At 35.8% G+C, this 26550-nt stretch overlaps 1 protein-coding gene and 1 pseudogene across 13 annotated transcripts in view; one reads left to right on the top strand and one right to left on the bottom strand.

Annotated features, from left to right (window-relative positions):
• Positions 1 to 26550, bottom strand: part of TASOR2 (transcription activation suppressor family member 2) — an 83125-nt gene that overhangs the window by 42749 nt on the left and 13826 nt on the right. For 4 of the 13 annotated variants that reach the window (XM_064369057.1, XM_064369058.1, XM_064369056.1 and 1 more), the window contains exons 1-4: positions 1821 to 1958; positions 1550 to 1674; positions 1448 to 1467; positions 1247 to 1346 (exon numbers count right to left, since the gene is read on the bottom strand). In XM_064369057.1, the coding sequence (XP_064225127.1) occupies positions 1247 to 1346; positions 1448 to 1467; positions 1550 to 1590 (161 nt within the window). In that variant the 5' untranslated portion in view covers positions 1591 to 1674; positions 1821 to 1958. Of the gene's footprint in view, positions 1 to 1246; positions 1347 to 1447; positions 1468 to 1549; positions 1675 to 1820; positions 1959 to 4179; positions 4272 to 7632; positions 7706 to 8986; positions 9083 to 9366; positions 9513 to 13670; positions 13805 to 26550 lie in introns of those variants that run through there. The other 9 variants (XM_064369055.1, XM_012443371.3, XM_064369063.1 and 6 more) reach the window with 7 other exon arrangements.
• On the top strand, positions 18296 to 18993 carry LOC135271575 (ribosomal RNA small subunit methyltransferase NEP1-like; annotated as a pseudogene).

Below are 26550 nucleotides of genomic sequence, written 5' to 3'. Positions count from 1 at the left end.
AGCACGAGCCACTGCACCCGGCTCCTAGGAAATTTTCTTATATAACCCCAAAGCAATATGCAGAATCAACACATTCACAATGTTATGATACTGTGACTTAACCTACATCAAATTAAAATGCCGCCAACTGTCTCACTAAGTTCCTTCACAGAAAAAGAAAACAATGTCCAATCCAAGATGCCACAATGCATTCAGTAATCACATCTCTTTAGTCTCGTTTAATCTGGAACTGGTTTTTAGTCTTTCTTTACTTCAATGACTTGGGTATTTTGAGAAATACAGATAATTTTGCAGAATGCTGCTTAATCAGGATAAGTCTATCATTAACTTAACCACTTAGTTAAGATGGATATCTGCCAGTTTACTCCACTGGTAAGTCTGCATTTTTTCCTTTGTGATTAATAAGCAAGTAGTGGGGAAATGTTGCTAAGATATGCAAATATTATTCCTTTCAACGACTGTTTTTAGCATATATTACAGTGTTGTCAAATGGTGATTTTCTAATAGTGAGGAAGAACTTTCCCTTCTCTCCTATTTACTTATTCATATAATTTTTATGTTGTGGGTTATGATACTCCTAACTCTTCTTTAAAAAGGCCAATAAAAAAAAATGTTAAATGAAAGTTGCCAGAAATTTCTTTATTTAAAAAAAAAGAAAGAAAGAAAAATGAATCCTTACAACACATTAGTTTTCACCTTTTGTTTCAATTAAACTATGACTATTTCTTAATGGTTTTGGGTACAAATTAAGAACAGGCTGAACAAAAAAGATGTTTAAGATGTTCTTCACAGTTCCCAAGGAGAAAATATTCATTATGATAATTGCTTCTAACGTAAATACATGTACCAGCTACTCTATTTAATATTTTTCTAAGAGAATCATGTTAAAATTAGAAAATCAGATACTGCAAATGTTAATAAAAATAGTAAGATTAAGTGGCTATAATTTGCTTTATTTGCTACCAGACAAATCTGACTTATTTCTTGGGGAAGGCCAAATTTCCAGTATCATATAGTTTAACTTATCCCAAAAGGTCATTTTCCCATTAATAAATTAGAATTTAGGTCGCCTATGTCATACCCTGTGTGCTATACATCTACTCAAATGTACCCTCATCTAAAATCAAGAACAGTTGCTGTATTTTACACAAATGCCACCCATAAAGACCTTGAAATGGGGGGGTGGGGAGCAGAACCAAAACTTGTACTACAAGCATTAGTAAAGGACATAACATTGAATACTTACAGCTGTGTTGGAATCACTGCACCATAAGTGGACCAAAGAGCTATATCACATAGCATACGGTCTTGAATAATTAATTTCCCTTTCCATGGAGACATGAGAACTTAAGAAATGAAGGTGAGAAAGAAAACTGATTATTTATTATAAAACATTTACTCAAGGAAAAAAAAAAACAGCTTAAAGAATCAATGAATTATTTCTTACCATTTTCACTGCATTCAAGTCTAGTAGGAAAAAAAAAAGAACATTTTTATAAGAGCAAAAGAAACAAATTCAGTAAAACAAAGCATGCATAAAATTACTTACATGCTTTTATGAGCTGGTGGTGCCATAGTTTTAGCTTCCATATAGCGAAAAGCTACTATTATGTAAGGACAGATCTGTCTGGGTCGTTCAGTAACAGTGTTGCCTGAAAGTTCGTAAAAGTAACACTGAAAGAAGAAAAATAAGTATTATCAGGGTAACACTATGGAATTGCATATGTACCAAGTTTTTCTCAACCCCACCCAGCCCTGAAATTTAACACATTAGACTTAGACATGTATCTTGGGTGTTATTCATTCACAGGTGACTATACCTGACTCAGCTCAAAGGCACGAAAATGACTCGTCTTGTTAGAAACCTTGTTAGTATTTTCAGCCACATGGCAATCATAGCCAGAAGATGGCTTAGTATAGTTAGTTGTATAATTCTCGGACACAAACTTGACTTTTCCCTAGAATGAAAATATTAAAACTAATCAGATGCCTTCAAACAGCAATAACCTTTACTCTAGGATTCATTTCGAAGTAGTCTAACAAGGATGTAGATATGTCCCTCCTAACAATAACTGTATTAAGAACTATACTTCTCAGAAAAACAATAATCTTAAGGCCAAAAATCGTTTTAATTATCCATGAACCCTTAAAAATGTATTTAAAAATTTTGGACATTTGGGCATCTGAGACAATATCCATAATTTTTATCACATTATCAAAGAAATATATGAATCACTCTAAATTTAAGACAGCCATTTCCTTAAAAGAAAAACTGTATAAGGCTGAGTGATGTGGCTCACGCCTATAATCCCAGCACTTTGGGAGACCGAGGTGGGCGGATCACCTGAGGTCAGGAGTTCGAGACCAGTCAGACCAACATGGAGAAACCCTATCTCAATTTAATTAAAAAAAAAAAAAGAAAAACTATATTGCCCACCATCTTTTATGTTATGGTCATTGAATGGCTATTTGGTGACTGTAATGTAAAAGATGACAAAATCTAAAATTTCAAAAGATGTGTTTCCAATCTGAAGTAAGATGAGTTGCAAATTATAGACTGAGATACTTCTATTATGCCAGGGCCCAGTAAGTTAACAAGGAGCAAATATGTAGCAAAGTTCTTAGCAGGCAGCTGGCCCCGGTCACTTAATAGCCAGCAGTATTTTCCATTACGGATTTTTCTCCATCAAGAATTACATGTCTCTCAAAAAAGAAAAAAAAAAAAAAGAAGAAAAAGAAAAAAAAGCAGCTAGCCAAGTTTACCATATGAAACAGCCAATGATTTTAAAAAGCTGTTTTGAATAATACAATGTCATAAGAAAATGTTCACAAGATAATGTTATTAAGTTATAAAAGAGTGAGCATTTAAGTACATACAAACTCCTTTTAGGGGTTAAGAACTCAATATATAGGAAAAAATAAAAATATACAATATGTACTCCAATAAATATGCACATAAGCATGAATATTATGATGAAACATTTACTCAAGAAAAAAAAACTAAAAGAATCAATGAATTATTTCTTACCATTTTCGCTGTGTTCAAAAGCGAAAATGTTTAAAAAAGGTTCAAAAGTGAAAATGTTTTATCGTTGTTTAAGTCCTGCCTCTTCATTTACAGAACCACCAAAGGCCAAACCACCACTAAGTCAAAACATACAAATAGTACTTATAGGTAACCAATCACCTCTACCATCTCCTCATCAAACATTTTACGGTTCTAGGTGTGGTTCGATGTTATGAAATAAAATGAAGACTGAAGAGGATAGAGGCTAAAACAGCAATCTCCAGCCAGTGGCAAGAAACCAAGGCTGAGGATTAACATAAACTAAAATAAGTAAAAACCGAAATGCTCATTATCTGCACTGGTAGCCATACTTTCTGCAGCACTCATCATAGAGCAAGAGGAGATTAAGGGAGGAAAACCAGTAATTGTACTTCAAAGCAATGTTACTCTCCCTCCAGTTTACTGAGAACAAACTTTACAATATTAAGAGTTCATACTCTTTTTTCTTTCTTTTTTTTTTTTTTTTTAATTAAAGGTCAGTTAGTGCTAGGCTGATAACCAACGAATTTAAGATAGTAAGAAAGCTAAAACAAAAACAGTAAAACGAGACCACAGAAATGTCATCAGAAGCCCAATCACATAAAAAATTAGTTTCCCTTCTGTTTGTGTGAAAATTCTAATTGCATGATTCACTTAAACAGTACCATTTAGGGCATGTAAGGATTTGTGACATCATCAGTTCTAGGTGCCACATGAAGCTGTGAATCTGGATGTCAATGGAGAAAGAAAATAAAGATTATATTGACCATTTAAATTAGACAATGAATGCTCTTTTTTAAATTCATCTTTTTTAAGTGTAATCACATCATCTTATAAACAGCTACTTGTTTTCTGTTATTTCATGTTTAAAAAGTAGCTCTGACGGGTGAGAGTAAGAATTTTCTCTGCCATACCCTTTCACTATTTTTGAAGTTAAAAAAAAAGTTTACAATCTAGTAAATGAGTAAAAAAGTTTTTCTTTTTAAAGAAAAGGAAAAATAGTTTTGCTTTTCCTGAATTTGGATAGCTAACTTTGGTGAGGACTATGTTCAGCTAAGATCTACAGAGAATATTAAAGGCAGACAGCCTTAAACTTTAAAAGGAAATCACATAACAGCACATTTAGACTTTACCTTAATTAGACTAAAAATTACAATATAACCAGATTTCCCATGATACCATGGTCTTGGATGAAGATAGTCAGAGTATTTGGAAATGTATACACCTGTAAAAGTATCAAATATAGATTAAACAGTAGATTGCTCATCAGAGAGGAGAAAGAAGCAAAAAGACCAATTAGAAAGCTACTGTGATAGTTGAGACCAGAGAGGAGGATTTCAACAAGGCAGCAGCAGTGAAAAATGAGGAGGAAAGGACAGGCTTCAGGGATATTCCTCAAGTGAGGCACTTCTTTTGAAATGTAAGAGACAATGAGTGAGAAAACTGTGATAGAGTGGACAAGAGCAATGATTCTGTGGTAAGAAGCTTGGGTTCCAGGTAAGAATAAGACACTCAGGTGGGGAGGGTAGGCCTGGGTCACAGACACAAACACCACAGGGTGCTCATGAAGATTTAAAAGACCAGTAAGCTTTAAAAACTATTATTCATTGAAAGTATTAGTATTATTATACACAAAACTATCCAGTTTTAGTCAAGCCAAAAACTATAAAATACATATAAGTAGTAGTGTTAATTCTATTATCAACACCAGCATATGTGTTTTTGAAGAATGTGTATTTTTCAGGAACAATCAATCCAGTTTCTACTTCCATTACTCTACTGAAGCCGGCTTCTCAAATATCAGCAATGAAATCATAAGATTAAAGGAATGTAGAAAAATGTCCTTTTTTTTGGGGAAATATAAGCTATAGTGGTTATTTGTAATTTACTTTCCAATTCTCCAGAAAAAAATTTAAACAAATGAAGCAAATAATGCAATGTGTATGTGTGTACATATATACATATATATACACATACTCTGTATGTGTATACATACAATGTGTGTATATATATCCTCTGTATGTATACAGTATCTATACATACAGAGCACATATATACCTACGATATATGTATACATAACATATATATATATCTGTATGTATGTGTATATATAATATACATTCTGTATGTATGTATATATATACACACACATTCTGTCTCTAAAACTATGTATATTAGAGACAGAGTGTCTGTCACTCTCCCGCCTAGGCTGGAGTGCAGTGGCGTGATCCTGGCTTGCTGCAACCTCTGCCTCCCAGGTTCAAGCAATTCTCATGTCTTGGCCACCTGAGTAGCTGGGATTACAGGTGCACGCCACCACGCCTGGCTAATTTTTGTATTTTTAGTAGAGACAAGGTTTAGCCATGTTGTCCAGGCTCATCTTGAACTCCTGGCCTCAAGGGATCCACCCACCGTGGCTTACGAAAGAGCTAGGATTATAGGCGTGAGCCACTGCACCCAGTGAATAACGCATATTATCTGTTAAACTTAGGTGATGGGTATATTATACTATGCTCTTTACTTTTTCTACGTTTGAATTTTTCATAATTAAATGAAGGTGGGGTGAAAAAATAAGGGAGAAGAAAAAAGTTTTATGCAGTGTTACTGGGGTTATGAATTTATCACTTTTACTGTCCCTTAGAAGATGAGTTGAATGTAAATCTTAATTTTGTTTTATAGAGTTATCACATGACCCAGTGGTTTCACTCCTCATTATATATCAAAGACAAATGAAAACATTATGTCCACCCAAAAACTTGTACATGCATGTTCATAGGACCATTATTCATAGCAGCCCAAAAGTAGAAACAACCATATGTTCATGAATTGATGAATGGATAAAGAAAACGTGGTATGGCCACATAACAGAATACAATCATATACCACATCATATAACATTCTGATCAACAACATAAAGGACAGTGGTCCCTTAAGTTTGTAATACCATATATTTACTGTACTTTTTCTGTTTTGATACAGAAACACGTACCATTGTTTTATAAGTGTTTTATAACTGCCTTAAATATTCAGTACAGTAACATGCTGTACAGGTTTGTGGCATAGGAGCAACAGGCTATACCATATAGCCTAGGTGTGTGGCAAGCTATGCCATCCAGGTGTGTCTAAGTACACTCTGTGATGTTTACTTGAGTAAAAAAGTGCCTAATAATGCATTTCTTGGAATGTATCCCCATTGTTAAGTGCTGCAGGACTGTATTATCCAATTATAAAAAGGAATGAAGTACTACTGGTTCATGCTATAATATCCCTTTAAAACATGCTAAAAGAAGTTACTTAAAAAAGACCGTATATGGTATGATTCCATTTATATGAAGTGTCCAGAATAGGCAAATCTATAAAAGCAGAAAGTAGACTGGTGGTTGCCTTGAGTGGAGATGGTAGAGAATGGGGAGTCACTACTAAAAAAATGGCCACGAGATTTCTTTTTGGGGTGATAAAAACGGTCTAAAATTGACTGTTACAATGGTTACCCAACTATGGGAATACACTAAAAAATATTGTACACTTTAAATGGGTGAATTATATGATTGAATTATATCTCAATAAAGCAGTTTAAAAATATGAAAGGTCAGCAAGAATCTATAGTCATGAAGCCCAGTAATCTTTCTCAGTTCTGATTTCTACTTTCTACGTAGCACCTGACACTCCTAAATACCCCTCTTCGTGAGATCTTTCTGCTTTCTGTGAAACTATTTCCTGAGTCTCCATGACTGCTCTTGACACTTCCTCATTCTATCCTTGCTGTACCTCCCCATACCCTCCCTGGTCCCATTAATGACCCAAAAGTTCTGTTTTTGCCATCTTCTCTTTCCATGCCATCCCACTAACAATGTCTTAGCTTCAATTCACACCCCATTTCCACAACCTCAGCCCCAAATCTAGTTCTGATCCCTTTCCCAACTATTTTTATGACCTACAGGCTATCTTTCAGAAACACCTGAAAATCTCACTATTTCTCAAATTCAACTCAAAGTAGTACTGTCCATTTACTGAGAACTTACTAGGTGCAAACCTGGGCTAAACACTTGACAGTCTTACTTAATCCTCACAACAATCTATAAAGTAGTTTAATATGTTTTACAGATGAAGAAACTGTATCTTAAAAACAGTTAGTGCTAATTCATTCTCTTGACAATTACATTTTTCTTTTTAACTCATCGACTTCTCTACCAATCTGCTTCTCTTCTTCTGTACCACTTTTCTATTAATAACTATCACTACAGTATAAGTTTAAAAGCTTATATTTGATTACTTCCTCTCTTATCCCTCACATTCCATAGGTGCCAAGTTTGGTCAGTTCTATCTATTCTCTATTCTAACTGCCATTGTGATACTTTAGAAGAGATTCTCAAGACAATACCAATCTCTTGACACTGAAAAATACTGTTAAGTTTTAGACTCAAATCTCAGTTATATGTTTAAAGTTCAAACTCTAAACATTATGAACTGTTTGACATTAATGAAACTTGCTTTTAGTATACGTATCTTATAAAACTAACTAAACCTCACTTCATCTTGTAAAAAGTTTTTTTTTTTTTAAGATTCTTTTTTCTTTACAGACTTACCTTTGGCTGGATCACCCAGAGTGGTAACAGCACTGCTGCCAACACGGAGTCCACACTGACATACCAATTTTGCCTTTAAACAAGATATTACTTTGCTTCAGTCTTTGAAGAGGCAATGAAATAATGTTATAATCTGTAAGGTTTTTAAAAAATTTTATTTTTATAATACAACAGAGACAAGGTCTCACTATGTTGCCCAGGCTGATATCAAACTCTTGGGCTCAAGCGATTCTCCCACCTCAGCCTCCCAAAATGCTGGGATTACAAGGCATAAGCCACAACTGCACCTGGCCTAATCTATAGGCTTTAAAATAAATAATCTGCTCACTGTAGGTATTTATGGCACAAAGAAATCTGCAAAACAATCTGTATTTTGATTAATGGCCCAAATTTTTCATAGAATTTTACCATTTCTATTAACAAAAATTTGCACAAAGAAATCTGCAAAGCAATCTGTATTTTGATTAATGGCCCAAATTTTTCATAGAATTTTACCATTTCTATTAACAAAAATGTCAGCATTAAGCAGGGTAACAGATAAGTCCATTCGAAGACTTATTTTCCAACTACAGTTTTAGAACCATGAAATTTCAAAATGTCTAACTGCCAAATGTCATTTTTAGTAAGAACCTGGAACATCTTATTTGAATTTAGATGATTAAGTTAAAAAGGGATTAAACTCTTCTAGTATTACTATATAGTCCTTATTTTATGTTAGTGCTAACTATCCGCTACATAAATCTGCCCTCCTTCTTTATAAACCATTAGCCTAACTGAAACATTGACTCTGAATTATTTTAGATCTCTGGTATTGTTTAAAATGTATCTAGGAGGCCATACATATCTTTGGAGACATATCCTATACGCAGTCATTTCTTTCTCCCATAATTTAGGTACAGGTAACAATACAGATGTTCAGTCTTCAAATATTGAATGAAACAATTTCAGTTAGCCAGAATGCCAAAGTTTATTAAGTTACATGGTTTATCTCCCAAATCATGTAATTTAAACCAGAAAAATCTTCACAGGAAACAAAGTATCTATATAAACGATGATCCAGAATGGAAAAATATCCATTCACTCTATTAAAGGGCATTACTGACACTAAAGAAACTTGTATTAATCCAAATTTCACCCTAAGCTTACAAATGTTTTTAGGATAAAACTAAAAAGAAACCATCAAAAGTTACAGAAATCAAATCTCCATCATTGGCTCTTACTGTTGTCATACATGCCATCAAACTAAGTATTAAAAACATTGATGAATTGATAACTTACAACTGTTACAGAACTGAAGCACTATAATATTCAAGACTAATGATACCATTAATTTTCTACAACCTAATTCCCTTACCTGCTTTTCAGTATCAAACAGAAGAAACCCGTAAGTATTTTGAAGTTCTTCCTGAGTATAGTTATTTGCTTTTTTTTGTTGGTAAAAAGTTTTGTACTGTGTAAAGAGAGAATAACCAAATGCTATAAACATGCCATTTTGTTTTGCAAATTAAGTTCTAAAAATGTATAATTTAAATTCCTCCTGCTATAAGACTAAATGTAAATGCATTATTTTTCTATTCCCTAAAATAATTACATTCCAAGTGACTATTTCCAAGGATCTTCCACTTCGTCTGAAAAAGGACAGCTAAAAAGTACTAGGCATATATACCAAAAATGATGGGTTTACCTCTCTTAAAACTAAAACCAAACCATCACAGTGTGTACCAAGTACCTCACCTCATTTAAGAAAATCTCATTTTTCACCAAAGTCACTTGACTGTACTGAAAGCCATGCTCAGATGAAGAGTCCAAGAAAGAAGTATGAAGGAGTGAAACTGCCCTCTGGAAGAGAGAGTCTGAACTCAAGGACACTGTCTCAAAAACTGTAAAACACAAACAAAAATAATGCAGCTATTTAAGATACCAAAGGATGGGGTTAAGGGGGACACAATGAATATCACTCAAAATGTCACCTATTCCTTTCCTATATAACTAAGAAATATTTGTACTGTCTTAACAAAATTTAAAAGACCTCTGATGGGAAAAAAAAATAACCTAAATAAATTACAACTGAGGGTGAATTACTTTGAATACAGGAGCTAAAATATGCCCTGCCAGATCCTGTATGCCTTTTGGTTGAAAGCTGTGTACTATAAATGTAGTTGGTCAAAAGCAGATGCAACTGTAATATCAAAGTGGTGGTCGGCAACTGCTTAGACTTTTACACCAATTTCTCATTCTTTAGCTTTTTCATCCTTTAGTATTTCTATTCTTTGGTTTTTTAAAAAAATCTACGCCACACTTTATAAACTTAACCTTCCATCTTCTTGTTAAATACCTAAGTCAGCTAGGTTCCTTTTAAGGGGCTCACTATTGCCCACTCACCAAACACAATAGAAATTATTGTATCTCTAGGGATTCCTCACCAGCCAAGAAGAGTCTATTGAGTTTTATTTCCTATGGGTTGTATTATATATATTTTTTCATTTTATACAACAGAGCTGTATTTACACTTTTTTTGAAGGTGCTTTTTCAAACCATATCCACGTAAGATAGCTTTCAGAGACTGTGATATGCCCTTCCCATGAGAGGCATGTTTCCTCATTGAGAATCACTGACTGGATCCAGTAATTATGCTGACTGACTCTTTGTGCCTTTTGATTTTACAAATCTCTACTTCAGCAAGAACTGAGCCTAATGACCTACAAACACTCATAGCATCTATCCATTTTAACTGTTTACTCTCCTATTTGTATTCTTTCTATTCTCTTTATTGAGGTTGGGGGGTTTTACAAACCTAGTATTTATAAATAACGAGAAGAGAATGACTTACATAGCACTGGAAGTTTTGGTCATATAGCATAAATGTTATGAAGCATAGTAATATGGCTTCCTACTTTTAGCAAAACTGCCAAATAAACGTATTAAAGTTCAAAAATTAAAGAGAAAAAAAGAATCTCAATTAAAATTAACTTACAAGTAACAGATATACAAAAACTAGACTATCTCAGAAATGAAAGCAAACGTTATAGTAAGTTAAATTTGGACTCATCTGTCCTAATATTTTAATTATCAAGGTATTTAAAATTTATTTTAATAAACTTCCGAGTATCAAAATGAAAGATTGCAAATAGAAGAATGAAATGTTTAAGAATATTCTCAAGTTGACATACGTGATTTATGTATTCATTCTAAGTTTTTACTTTTACTTTTGCTCAGTTTCACATTCTCCTTCAATATCAGCATACCAGTGCTGTAAAAAATAGGGATATTTTGAATAGATTCAAATAGCAAAATATAAGTGATAATTGTTAAAATTAAAGCTTTATTAGCTGTACTACTCAAAACAAACTGGGAAGCCTTTGCATTTTCAAATTCATTTTACAAATAGTCTGTACTGCTAGCCTAAACACAAATCAAGAATCCTTTAGAAACAGTAATTCTGGAAACTTTCTATTTGATGTCTAAAAAGAACAAATTTTCAAAATTGAATTATGTATAATAGACCAAGGTCCAGTATTTGAGAAACATACTGTTTACACTCAAAGAAACGTTCTTAAAACTAACTTTGGAAATGAAGACTATCATTATCAACTTCTCTAAATTCTAAATCTCTAAATTCTAAATTAACAGGTAGGCACAGATTTTAAGTTATATACATGCTCATTTTTGAGCATCATAATGCACAATAATGAACTGAAAACTGGAGTGATGATAGAATTAATAACACTAATACAGGTCCTAAATACATGGTCAGGGAACACTTCATTAACACCAGTGTGGGGAATACTACTTCCTATAAAACTATAACTAAAGCCAATGATTTAAAACAGAGAAGCAACAAGCAGTAAATTATTTTTTTGGTTATATATTTTTGTTTCCAGAACTATTTATTTACAGTTAAAAATGCTTCCCCTTTAGGCCAGTATTCTCCAAATAGCAGTATATGCAGAAAAGCAGTGATTTTCTGGTTAGCAGAGGTATGTCAAAAGCAAAGTTGTTGGAAAATCATAGCTAATCTTAAATCTTTCATGGCTTCAAATAATGACATCAACTACACTTTCAAGAAAGCACAAGTTTCCCGGTCAGTAAACTAGGAGATAGATGAGAATTTCATCTAGAAATTTATTTGACGCTCTCCCTTCTTTACAAAATACTTTCATTTGAGAGTCCAATTAGCGCACCAAACAATACAAACACTTCATGAATGAATGGTCTCATTTTTGCTGAGAAATGCTCAAGCTTTATTTAAACATTAAGGATTATCAGACTATTGGCCAGGCTCGGTGGCTCACATCTGTAATTCCCGCACTTTGGGAGGCCGAGGCGGGCAGATCACGAGGTCAGGAGTTCAAGACCATTCTGGCCAACATGGTGAAACCCTGTCTCTACTAAAAATATAAAAATTAGCTGGGTGTTGGTGGCATGTGCCTGTTATCTCAGCTACTTGGGAGGCTGATGCAGGAGAATTGCAAATCACTTAAACCCGAGAGGCAGAGGTTGCGGTGAGCCGAGATCTCGCCACTGCACTCCAGCCTCGGCAAAAAGAGTGAAACTCTGTCTCAAAACAAACAAACAAACAAAAGAGATGATCAACAATTAAAATGAAGAGGGGGCTATACTATAAAGAAACCTAAAAATCTAAGAAGGTAACTTGAAAAGGGCTTGCCTATAAAGTATTGCGTATATCCCTTAGGGCTTAAGTGACCAACAAAGAGCATGTGGAGAAAGGTTAAATTCAATCACAATAGCTCTGAAAATTGAGTTTTCCTGTAGCATCTGGCTTTTGGCATATTCCTCTACTTGTGAGTTTAGTCTGAAATGTTAAGTCAACTTAATACAGGTTAGCTTCTAGTCAAAGTAACTGCAATAACTTTCTTCCCTTCTCAAAATCCCTTAGAGATACTGAGCAAGACTGGTTTTACACACTTGTCTCTCTTTTTAACTCCTGATAGAGATGAGAAAATTACAAACCACCTTCTAATGCCAGATCACAGATATCTGCTTTCCATTTTAGAAACATCTGGTCTGAAAGCAGGTGATGAGATAAATTAATGTCAACATCTTAGGTGTCGCAGAAATTCTAACGAAACTAGCCACTTGCACATCTTCCAGAGATTTTCATGATTATATCTTCCTATAGAAGGACTGCAACCTTTCATTAATACTCAAGATGCCTATATCCTTCATTTAGTCGAAGTAAGCCATTTGATAGTTGTTGAAGGAACAGTCTGTTACTTAATCCTAAAATGTATTACCTTTACTTTGAAGAAAATAAAGGATATCTGGATTTAGATAAATGTAACTTCTTAGAGCACAATTTGGTAGGACCTAAATAAAATCTTAAATGTACATACTCATTAACCATTTCATTTCTAGAAATCTATTCCTGAGAAATACTAACACACACACACACACACACACACACACACACACACACACACAGGTGTTCCATGTGCATCAGTATCTTTAATAGTGAAAATACTGGCAATAACCTTAATTGCCATCAATAGGGAATAACTTGCAACTATTAAATAATAACAAGGTAAATCTGTACATACTGGCATATAAAGATATCTATTACATGCTACATTACGTGATGTCACTTGGTTGAAAAATACATAATTTGTTTGGAAGTGTACAGAAAAAGATCTAGAAAGGTGAAAAGCCAAACTCTTAATAACGGCTAAACCAATGGCTACTGAAATTGGAAAGTGGATAAAAGGGGAACTTACATTTTTTACCTTATACATATAGGTTTATCTTACAAGCATGTATTACTTCTACCATTTAAAATATTTCAACTTAAAAACCAAATAAAAATGCATCTATTTAAAAGATACAAATAGAGGAGCATGTTTTATGTTGCAATTCAAAAAGTTAATCACCTATTACTTTTGGCCTAATGATTATTTTAAAAAATTATAGATATTGGAAATCATAATTTTGTTTTATATAATCTAAGTTAAAACTAAAAACATTTTAATCATTCTATTCTTGATTCATTAGTTATGACTTATAGCACTTAGTTTAATACCCACTCTTTTCTGATAGGGACCCTCTCTCAATCTTCTCTAAGAGAGAAGGTAGCTGGGAGGGTGGTCTTAATTCATTTTCACCAAGTACACCCTCAGAATTCTTGACATAGTCCTGTTCTCTGTTAATGTCATAAATGCTAAAATGAAGAAAGAAAAAAATCATAAAGTGAATAATTCTATTTATAGCATATTTACTATAGAAACAAATGTTCACCAAGTATCTAATTTGCATTAGGAATAATTATGTAATGTTTATTTGCCTCCTTTGACAAGTATTCTCAGCTAAGTACTAAATTTGCTCTATAAGCAGTAACACATAATCTGAAACGTTTTTCCTCCAAAAGTCTTTAACTTCTAAAGAAAATCTTGTATACATAAATACATTATGCTTAATCACTTTTACCTTACTGAAAAAAGTATCTTTCACAGAACCACATCTTTATTCCACTGGTTGAAAATAAGAAAATCAAGCAGAACACAATTTAAAAAAATCTCCTCCCCCAAATTAATAGTATATATATTCATTAAACAAAAATATCAGTAGTGACTATTAAGCATCTAATACCATGCTATACCTTGGATTTATCAAGACAAATGAGAAACACTATTACAGAGAAACAGGCTTTACATTAAAAGAGTTCAGATTAGGTGGGCATGGTGGCTCATGCCTGTAATCCCAGCAATCTGGGAAGCCAAGGCAGGCAGACTGTTTGAGCTCAGGAGTTTGAGACCAGATTGGGCAACAAAGTGAGAACCAATCTCTTAAAAATACAAAAATTAGCCAGGCATGGTGGAGTGCACCTGCAGCCCCAGCTACTCGGGAGGCTGAGGTGGGAAGATGGCTTGAGTCTGGGGGGAAGAGGTTGCAGTGAGCTGAGATGACACCCCTGAACTTCAGCCTGGATGACAGAGCCAGACCATGTCAGAAAGAGAAAAGAGAGGAAAAGAAGGAAAGGGAGAAATGAAGAGAGGAAGAGAGGAAGGGAGGGAGGGAGGGAAAGAGGGAAGAAGGAACTCAGGGAGGGAGGAAGAGACAGAAAGACAGAAAGAGAAAGAGGGGAAAGAGAGAGAAAGAGGAAGGAAGGAAGGGAAGAAGGGAGGGAGGGAGGGAAAGAGAAAGAAAAGAGGGACAGAGCAAGCTCAGACTAGACAAGGAAGAAAAATCTGCAAAGAAATCACAACTATACATGTGTAGGAGTATCTAGAACATGATATAGTAGATATATAGTGATATAACCAATTTTATGGAGATGGAGATATATCAAGAAAGATTTCATGGAAGCATAGATTTTTGAAATCTGAGAAGATACTCAAATGAGGAAGCCAAAAAAGGAAACTAGTGTGTGTATTTTTTATAGATAGTAGAAATAGCGTGAGCAAATGAACGGAGGTAATAAACATAATACGTTAAAGGAATTGCAAATAGTTTAATATGACTGATTATGGGAAGAAGAGGGAGAAGAATAAGTACAAATAAAAAGATCAAAAAAGTGGTAAAGTTTTTAGTTTTTATCATGAGTCTGTGGCATTATTATTTGAGGATTTCAATATGCTTCGCAAAAAATAGCATGTATAGTTTTATAGCACATTTTTTCCCCCAAAAAGAACTGGAGGTAGAATTGTGTGGATACAGTCAAGATTATTTAGGAAAAGTAGCTATGTTGATAATAATTCATGAAGGAGGTTGCCTATGTAGGAAAAAATTAGGAATCGGGAGACCAGGATTCCGGCGCAGGTTCTACCACTAACATGTTTTGAGACAGTGGTTGAAGATAGAGTGGACTGACTTCCCAACAATCACATCCCTTTTACTTTTGTTCTGCAAAACCACAATTTTGTTCAGGTATCAGGAGATCCGATCGTTCAGAAGAAGTTTGGGTATGTGTGAGAGAGAGAAAATGAGTGAGTGAGGGAGAGTGTGTGTGTGGGAGAGAATCTTAATTACTCTAAGATCGTTTCGGCAATTATACTACTCCCTTTGAATAGTGATTGTTTTAGGAATAAACATGTAACTCAGTTTCGGCCAATAAACAGAAGTCTACAGAGAGAGAGTTCTGGGAAAGCTTTCTTAGAAAAGGACTCCATCTTCTAGCCTATGATCTTGTCTGAAGATGTGTTGCCTGGATCTCCTTGCAACCAACATGGGATTGGTCAGCCAACATGGGACGGAACAGAACAGAAAGAATCTAGATCCTTGACCTGTTGAAATAAACTAACCTGGGGGCTGCCCTATCTTTGGACTTTTTAATACATGAAATAATAAATGTTCCTTATTGTTTAAACTTTTATTGGAAGCTGAAAACATACTAACTGATGGATTTTGTTAAATTTATACTCTCAAAGGCCTCATTTAGTTATAATTACCTCTCTAAAGCTCCTTTCAGTTGTGACTCTACAAGGAGCTTTACTGAAGGTTTGCTGCACATGAGGCAAGGTGCAGTGGCATCAGATAAGTTAGCAAATTCCTTTTTTCTTTGTTGCCATGGAAACATTATCTTAGTAAGTATTTATTAGCAAGGAAGCTATTGTTATTAATGATAACAATGGCTAACATTCGTTAGGTGCTTATTTTTTTATTTTTCCCGAGACAGAGTCTCACTGTGTCCCAGGCTGGAGTGCAGTGACTCGATCTTGGTTCACTGCAACCTCCACCTCCCTGGTTCAAGCAATTCTTCTGCCTCAGTCTCCTGAGTAGCTGGGATTATATGGCTAAGTCTTGTATTTTTAGTAGAGATAGGATTTCACCATGTTGGCCAGGTTGGTCTCAAACTCCTGGCCTCAAGTGATCTGCCTGCCTCCGCCTCTGCCTCCCAAAGTGCTGGAATTACCGGCATGAGCCACTGTGGTAGGCCTAGGTTTCACTACTTAACTGTATGTATTAATCATTGCTGAGCCATATTGGGTAGTCAAGTTCCTTTCTTATACCATATTTTGTTTTCTGAATTTAAAATAGTCTCTGCTTAAATTTCAGTTACCAATCATCACTTCAGCTTGAAATTCTAGACAACTAACAATATTCTCTAGATAAAGATAGATCAAAGATTTTGTTTGTTTTGAGCAGCTTCTTTTTTTTTGGAAGCATCCTTTCTGGAGAACTCTGTCTTCCAGCTTCAATCTGGGCTTGTGTCCTTTGATTTTACTGCCTGGTTTTCTAACTTCGCTAGGGGATGTTAAGATACAAAATAGATCTATAGATTTAGCACAATCTCAGTATGTAGGAGCTGATGATCTGATTCTAAAATTTATATAAGAAACATTGAGAGTAGCCAAAACAATTTTGAAAAAGTAGAACAAAGTTAAAGGACTCACTACCTGATTTTAAGTATTACTACAAAGCTAAAGTACTCAAGACAATGTGGTACTGATATTTTAAAAATGCATATAGATCAATGGAACAGAATAGAGTCCAGATAACAGATTTGCAGCAACACTGCCAATATAATTGCATGGAGAAAGAATATCTTTACAATAAATGGTGCTACGGAACAACTAAAATGGGGGGAAAAAACATGACCCTCCAACCTCTATACCTTGAACCATAAAATTTAACTCAAAATGAATCACAGACCTAAACATAAAAACTAAAACCGGCTAAAATTATAAAATTAAAAAAATCATAGGAAAAAATTTTCTTGACTATGGGGTATATAATGTTTTCATAGGGCACAAAATTAATGACTTAGAAAAATGTATACATCAGACTTCCTGAAAATTAAAACCATCTGATCTTCCAAAGGTATCATTATTAAGAAATGGGAAATATTTGCAAAGGACTTGTACCTAGAATATATAAAAAACTCACATTTTACAAAAGAAAGCATATAATAAAAGGAAACATGGGAAATGGGTTAACATTATTAGTTATCAGGAAGTGCTAATTAAAACCATAATAAAATACTACTGCTCCAGTAGAATGGCTAAAGAGACTGAAAATACTAAACATTGGCAAGGATGAGGAACAACTGGAATACTCCTAGTAGAAATATAAAGCCAAATGAAAAATTATATAGTCAACTAAAAAAATAACATCAGTTTCTTATGAACACACACTTACCATATGAACCAACAATTCTATACCTAGATATTTACCCAAGAGAATGAAACACATCCACAAAAACACTTGCACATGAATGATCAGAGCAGCTTTTTCACAGTAGCCTAAAATTGGAAACAGCTCCAATATTCATCAATAGGTGAATTAACAAACTTGTATATTCATACATAATAATGCTCAGCAATAAAAAAATGAAAAACAGTCTTTTGGGGTCGAGTGCAAGGCACTGTGATTGTGTGTATGATTACGCCATGTGCTACTATCCAGGGAAGAACTGGACTAGGAGCATATCTTTAAGGGTGGCTCGAACGCTGCAGGCCGGCCAGGTCCCCGGGCATCCAGCCCTGGCCTATGCTCCACTTTGTCCCTGAGCATTTAAACGTTACTTCCTGAATCTCAGACCCACAGTTCCTTGCAGGTTTTGTAGTGAGCTGGCTGCAAATTTTGAACCTAAGCAAACCTCAATCTGGAGGGCCTAGCGGTAAGGTGGGCAATGTGTCTATCTGAAGTGCTCAGCAATAAACCAAAGGCAGTGAGTTGATAAAAAAAAAAAAAGAAAGAAAGAAAAATATACATGCATGCATCTCAAAACATTAAACTGGGCAAAAGTCATCAGACACAAAAGAGTACATACTGTGTAGCTCATGAGCGAAGCGGTGGGGAGCAGGCACAGGACTGGGATGCTGTGGCCCCCAAGAGGCCCCGAGTCAGGGCAGGAAACAAGATAGGAGGCTGAAGGCTTATTGTGGTGCTGGAAGGGGCCAGTCTGGAGACAGTCAAGGTAGGGAAGACATATGAGCTAGTCACCTGTGACAAGCACAAGTCTACATTGTTGAAGAATGGACGGGACCCCAAGGAAGTGCGGCCAGACATAGCCCACCAGAGTTTGCTGATGCTGATGGATAGTCCCCCGAACCGAGCTGGCTTGCTGCAAGTTTATATCCACACACAGAAGAATGTTCTGAATGAAGTGAACCCCCAGACCCGAATTCCCAGAAACTTTGACCACTTTTGTGGCCTCATGGGTAATTAAGAATCCAGTATCAGATCACTTTCCAGTTGGATGTATGAAAGTTGGCACTTCTTTTTCCATCCCGGTTGTCAGTGATCTGTGAGCTAGTGCCCAGCAGTGATCCTACTGTTTCTGTGGTGGGGGCCTTTGCCCATGGTAAGGTCAGTGTGGAGTATACAAAGATGGTGTCCATCAGCAACTATCCTCTTTCTGCTGCCCTTATCTGTGTAAAACTTACCACAGCCTTTGAGGAAGTATAGGGGGTTATTTGACAGTAGTAGAACCTGTTCTGAAACCAGAAACTGTTGATGTCACATCCTTTGACCCTGGTCTGAGCTGACTGCTGGAAGATGATCTTTCTGCACTGAGACTGTGGAGTTCAGGGAGCCAAGGCTGTACATTTGCTATTTGTTTATCCTATGACTACTGCTCTTGCAAAAAAAAAAAAAAAAAAAAAAGAGTACATACTGTAGAATTCTATACATATGTAGTTCAAGAAGCAGGAAAATTAATTTATAGTGATAAAAAGCCTTTTGCTGATTGCCTACAGCAGGGGGCAAGAATAGGAAAATTGACTGCAAGTAGGGTAAGCACAAGGGAACTTTCTGGGGTGATGGACACACACTGTATTTTTATTGGTGTAGTCGTCATATGGTATATATATTTACCAAAATTCACTGAACTATATACTTAGATTGTGTTCATTTTATTGTATGAAAATTAGACCTCAATAAAGTTGAGCTAATAGCCCCCAAACAAAACCTACTGGCTATGAATTTGGCCATAAAGGAAATGTCAAGAGTACTAACAAACAATTGATCTCTGACCAAAATCAAGTAAAATGACAATGTAACCATAAAAAGTTAATCTCAAAAGCTCCATGTTTGGAAATTTTTAAAATCCTACTTATAAATGATTCATAAGTTAAAGAATAACATGATTTATCTAAGCTTAAGATATTATAGCTAATATTAAGAATTACAAGAAAACTGTTTCAAAGTATACATTACGGAAGAAAAACATTTTAAAAAATCAACAAGCTAAGGAGTCAATTCAAGAACTTAGAAAATGGAACAACACAGTAAACCCAAAGCAAATAATAAAAAGAGAAGATCAGATGTTAAATAGAAGCAAAAATGGTCAAAGAAAGATTAGCTTTTTGACAAAAATATTAACATATATTTAGTCGAATTAATCAAGGACAAAACATGGCACTGAAAACCAACATTACAAATAAAAAGGAGTGTGATTTACAGGTACTATAAATCATAAGAGTAATAGAAACAATATAGAAAAAAACTGAAATCATAAAAGAGAATTTTCTAGAAATAATTATCAAAACCTACTTAAGAAAACAGCAAATCACACTGCTACGTGTGTACCTATGCGACAATCTTGCATGTTCTTCACATGTACCCCAAACCTAAAATGCAATAAAAAATAAAAATAAAAAAAAGATGAAACAAAACAAAAAAGTGAATTAAAGTATACATTAGCATATCAAAGAATCTGAGTGTATGTACAATAAAGTCATTTAATGATGTTTAATCCAGGACATTCTAAATTTATTTGACTAGAGAAACCTTATTTGAAGGTAATGCCTACTCTCACAGTTAACAGTTTGGGACTAGCAGGACCAAAAAAAAAAAAAAAAAAAAAAAAGAATATACCTACAACTATTAATTAAGTGATAGAGTTGTTTAATTGTTATATGTATATAAGTTTCAAGCCCAGAAGTTTTACCACATAAACATTTTCCTCAAGAATAAAAATTTTCTTTTTCTTTTTTTTTTTTTGAGATGGAGTCTCATTCTGTCACCAGGCTGGAGTGCAGTGGTGCAACTTCCACCTCCCAGGTTCAAGTGATTCTCTTACCTCACCTTCCCAAGTAGCTGGGATTACTGGCACCCACCACTACGCCCACCTAAGTTTTGTATTTTTAGTAGAGATAGGATTTCACCATGTTGGCCAGGCAGGTCTAAAACTTCCGACTGCAGGTGGCCCACCTGCCTCAGCCTCCCAAAGTGCTGGGATTACAGACTTGAGCCACCATGCCTGGACCAGAATGAAAACTTGCTTAAATTATATAGCACAATCTTGAATGAAAACCCAGAAAGGAACAACTATAAAAGAAAATTTTAAGGCCTGGCACAATGACTCACGAGGTCAAGAGATCAAGACCATCCTGGCCAACATAGTGAAAGCCCATCTCTACTAAAAATACAAAACTTAGCTGGGTGGGACGGCACATGCCTGTAGTCCCAGCTCTTCAGGAGGCTGAAGCAGGAGAATTGCTTGAACCCTGGAAGCAGAGGTTGCAGTGAGCCGAGATCACGCCACTGCACTCCAGCCTGGTGACACAGGAGAGACACTGTCTCAAAACAAACAAACAAACAAACAAACAAATTTTAAGGTAGTATCACCAATGAGAATACATGCAAAAAATCTTAAATAATAACATCAGAAAAAGCTAAACTAGCAATATATATAAAACATAAAACAGGCCGGGCGCGGTGGCTCAAGCCTGTAATCCCAGCACTTTGGGAGGCCGAGGCGGGTGGATCACGAGGTCAAGAGATCGAGACCATCCCGGTCAACATGGTGAAACCCCGTCTCTACTAATACAAAAAATTAGCTGGGCACGGTGGCGCGTGCCTGTAATCCCAGCTACTCAGGAGGCTGAGGCAGGAGAATTGCCTGAACCCAGGAGGCGGAGGTTGCGGTGAGCCGAGATCGCGCCATTGCACTCCAGCCTGGGTATCGAGAGCGAAACTCCGTCTCCAAAAAAAAAAAAAAAAAAAAAAACAAAAACATAAAACAATATGATTGAGGTAAAGCTTATGCCAGGAATTCAAGGAAGGAAGGTATAACATTAGAAAATTTATTCATAAAATTAATCATACTGAGGCTGAGCACGGTGGCTCACGCCTGTAATTCCAGCACTTTGGGAGGCCAAAGTGGGCAGATCACCTGAGGTCAGGAGTTCGAGACCAGCCTGACCAACATGGAGAAACCCTGTCTCTATTAAAAATACAAAAATTAGCCAGGTGTGGTGGTGCATGCCTGTAATCCCAGCTACTTGGGAGACTGAGGCAGGAGACTTGCTTAAACCCGGGAGGTGGAGGCTGCAGTGAGCCAAGATCGAGCCATTGCACTCCAGCCTGGGGAACAAGAGCGAAATTCTGTCTCAAAAAAAAAAAAAAAAAAAAAATAGTTAATCCTGCTGAGAGATTAAAGAAAAACCTATGCCTTACTATAGAAAAAAATAGTTCATAAAACTCAACAGCCACTTGAGATTAAAAAGAGAATTCATAGTAAATAGATTACTTGATAAACAGATATCTAGAAAGCAGCCTACATATATAATGGTGGGACATTAAAGTACTCCCTTTAAAATTAGGAAGACAATGATCCCTAACAGTATCATCTAATTATTGAGAATTTGGTAGTTAATTCTTTTGCTGAAGTTTCCTTTTTCATTTACTGATCAGCTGGTATCTGTCTTCTAGTTGTTTACTCAAGAAAGACTCATATAAAACAACCCATCAATGGAAGCAGCTGGCTTCACTGCTCAGCTGATTATCCTGAACCATCCAGGCCCGTGTACTGGATTGCAACACAGCTCACATTGCGTGCAAGTTTGCTGAGCTGAAAGAAAAGATTGATTGCTGTTCTGGCAAAAAGCTGGAAGATGGCCCTAAATTCTTGAAATCTGGTGGTGCTGCCATCGTTGATAGGGCTATGTCAAGAACACCATGTGCGTTGAGAGCTTCTCAGACTATCCACCTCTGGGTCGCTTTGCTGTTCGTGATATGAGACAAACAGTTGCTGTGGGTGTCATCAGAGCAGTGGACAAGAAGACTGCTGGAGCTGGCAAGGTCACCAAGTCTGCCCACAAAGCCCAGAAGGCTAAATGAATATTATCCCTAATACCTGGCACCCCAGTCTTAATCAGTGGTGGAAGAACGGTTTCAGAACTGTTTGCTTCAATTGGCCATTTAAGTTTAGTAGCAAAAGACTGGTTAATGGTTAACAATGCATCGTAAAACCTTGAGAAGGAAAGGAGAATATTTTGTGGACCACCTTGGTTTTCATTTTTGCTGTGGCAGTTTTAAGTTATCAGTTTTTAAAATCAGCACTGTTTAAAGGAAACAACTTGACTAAAAATTGGTCACAGAATTTTCAGACCCATTAAAAAAGCTTAATGAGGGAGGAAAAAAAAAGATGTAAAACCCTGAATGTTTAAAACTACCAGCCAGAAAGTAGTCCTTATACTCAAAGGACACCATGTCAGGACAAAAAAATATTTGGCTCACATGTTCTTTCTTTGAGTAGCTGACGGGTAGTTCCTCTACTATTTTCTGGTATTGAATGTTTCTGTTATTCTGCACCAACCTCATTTTCTTTATATCTTTTGCCAGTTCAAATTTTGGGCCAGTTTTCCCTGGAGCATGTTGTGTCTTTTCAATAGATTTAAATCCTTTCTTTTCTTTTCTTTTTTTTTGAGACAGAGTCTCGCCCTGTTGCCCAGGCTGGAGTGCAGTGGCACAACCTCAGCTCACTACAACCTATGCCTCCTGGGTTTAAGTGATTCCCCTTGAACAACCTGGACTCCACCAAAAAATTGTTAGAATCAATAAACAAATTCAGTAAAGTTGCAGGATACAAAACCAACATACAAAAATCAGTAGTGCTGATAAAAGCCAGCAGCAAACAATCTGAAAAAGAAATCAAGAATGCAATCCCATTTACAACAGCTACAAAGAATATAACATACCTAGGAATCAAAGAACTGAAAGATCAATACAAGAAAAACTATAAACAATGATCAAAGAAAGTGAAGTGGACATTAAAAAATGGAAAGATACTCTATGCTCATGGACTGAAAGAATTTATATTGTTAAAATGACAATACTACCCAAAGCCAATTTATAGATTAAATGCAATCAATCCCTACAAAAATTCCAATGACATTCTTTACAGAAATATTAAATCTTAAAATTTATGTGGAACAGAAGACCCTGAAAAGCCAAAGCAATACTGAGCAGAAAGAACAAAGCTGGAGGCGTCACACTCCCTGACTTCAAAATTTACTACAAAACTACAGCACTAACATAAAAACAGACACATAGACCAATGGAACAGAATAAGAGAACCCAGGTATAAAATTCATGTATAGTCAATTCATCATCAACAAAGGAGCTAAAGCATACAATGGGAAAAGAACAGCCTCTTTAATAAATGGTGTTGGGAAAACTGGATAACTATATGCAGAAGAATGAAACATACCATACACAAAAAACAAATAAAAATGGATTAAAGACTTACATCTAGGCATCTAAGACCCAATACTATGAAACTTCTAGAAGAAAACACTGGGAAAATGCTCCAGGACACTGGTCTGGGCAAAGGTTTTTTTTGTTTAAGACCTTAAAAGCACAGGTAACCAAAGCAAAAATAGACAAATGGGATTACATCAAGCTAAAAAAAAAGCTTCTGCACAGCAAAGGAAACAACGAAGAGACAACCCAAAGAATGGGAGAAAATATTTGCAAACTACTCACCTACCAAAAGATTAACAACCAGAATATATAAGGACCTCAAACAACTCAACAGCAAGCAAGGAAACACACACACACACACACACACACACACACACACACAAATCCCACAAATAATCCAATTAAAAAAACAGGTGAAAGACCTGAATAAACATTTTTCAAAAGAAGACATAAACATGGCCAAGAGATATACGAAAAAATCCTCAACATCATAAATTGTCAGAGAAATCAGACACCACCTCACCCCAGTTAAAATGGCTTATTTATTTTTTTAAATTGTTATAATTTTTTGAGATGGAGCACCCAGGCTGGAGTGCAGTGGCCCAATCTTGGCTCACTGCAACCTCCGCCTCCTGGGTTCAAGCGATTCCCCTGCCTCAGCCTCCTAAGTAGCTGGGACTACAGGTGCATGCCACCATACCTGGCTTTTTGTATTTTTAGTAGAGACAGAGTTTCACTGTTAGCCAGGATGGTCTCAATCTTCTGACCTCATGATCTGCCCTCCTCAGCCTCCCAAAGTGCTGGGATTACAGGCGTGAGCCACCATGGCCAGCCTTAAAATGGCTTTTATTAAAAGGACAAGCAATAATGAATGCTGGCAAAGCTGTGGAGAAAGGGGAACACTTACACAGTGTGGTAGAAATGTAAGTTAGTACAGCCACTATGGAAAACAGTATGGAGCTTTCTCTAAAAAATAAAAACAGAACTACCACATGATTCAGCAATTCCACTACTGGGTATATATCCGAAAGAAACAATCAACATATCAAAAAGACATCTGCACTCCCATATTTATTGCAACACTATTCACAACAGCCAAAATATAAATCAACCTCAGTGTCCATCAAGAGACGAGTTTTTAAAATGTAGTATATACGATGGAATATTATTCAGCCATAAAAATGAATGAAATTCTGCCATTTTCATTTCCCTTTTTTTTTTTTTTTGAGATGGAGTCTTGCTCTGTGTCCCAGGCTGTTGTTCAGTGGTGCAATTGTGGCTCACTACAACCTGTGCCTCCTGGGTTCAAGCAATTCTCCTGCCTCAGCCTCCCGAGTAGCTGAGAACTACAGGTACGCACCACCATGCCCGGCTCATTTTTTTGTGTATTTAATAGAGACAGGGTTTCACCATGTAAGCTGATCTCAAATGATCCGCCTGCCTTGGCTTCCCAAAGTGCTAGGATTCCAGGCGTGAGCCACTGTGTCAGGCCAATCCTGCCATTTTCAGCAACACTGATGGAACTGTTGATCATTATGTTAATTAAAATAAGACAGGCACAGAAAGACAAATATCACAGGCTCTCACTCATATGTGGAAGCTAAAAAAAGTGGATTTCATAAATACAGAGAGTAGATTTGGTGGTTATCAGACGCTGGAAAGGGTAGGAGAAGGAAGGAATAAAGAGAAGTTGATTAATGGGTATAAATATATGGTTTGAGAGAAGAAGTAAGACATAGTGTTAGATCAGTAGGTTGACTGTAGTTTACAATCTATTACATATTTCAAAATGACTAGAAGAATTTCAGTGGTTCTAGCACAAAGAAAGAGAAAGATTTAAGGTGATGGATATCCCAACTACACTGACTTGATATTTACAAATTGTATGAATGTATTATCACATGTATCCTAAAACTATGTACATCTATTATGCATCAATAAAAATAAATGTATACCTGTTTTACTCACTTTTCTCAAGTCTATACATTGTTTTGTTTCTTTGCATTATCAAAATTGTGGTAAAATATACTCACCACAAAATTTCTTTTATGATCTTTGCCATGGTGTCTAGTCTCCCTTGTGTACTTACAATTTGTGTTTCTGAAATGGCTTGATCACTTTTCTCTATTTCTTATACCTTAACCAACTGTGCAAACAGGTTGCTTTTTTCTCTACTTCTTTTGTTCTGCTGGTTCCTGTTTCACATCCTACTGTTGTCTGGCTGCCTCTTCCTTGAGTTCTTTTTCCATAACTTCTATGCTTCATTATTTTTATTTTCTAATACAACTTTATTGAGATAGAATTCATATAGCATAGAACTCACCCACACAAAGTATACAATTCAATTGCTTTTAGTATATCCACAAAGTTGTACAACCTTTATCATTAATTTTACAGTATTTTCACTACCCTCAAAGAAACCTTCTACCCCTTAGCTATCCTCCTCACCCCTCACTGGTTCCTAGACCTAGACAACCATAATTTACTTTGTCTTTACGTATTTGCCTATTCCAGACCATTTTCTATAAACAGAGT

Source organism: Aotus nancymaae, unplaced genomic scaffold (assembly GCF_030222135.1).
Source record: "Aotus nancymaae isolate 86718 unplaced genomic scaffold, 86718_ANA_hifiasm-v0.15.2.pri h1tg000083l, whole genome shotgun sequence".
NCBI lineage: Eukaryota > Metazoa > Chordata > Mammalia > Primates > Aotidae > Aotus > Aotus nancymaae.
Note: the sequence above shows the minus strand (reverse complement) of the source record. Positions and strands in the feature narration are given on the sequence as shown.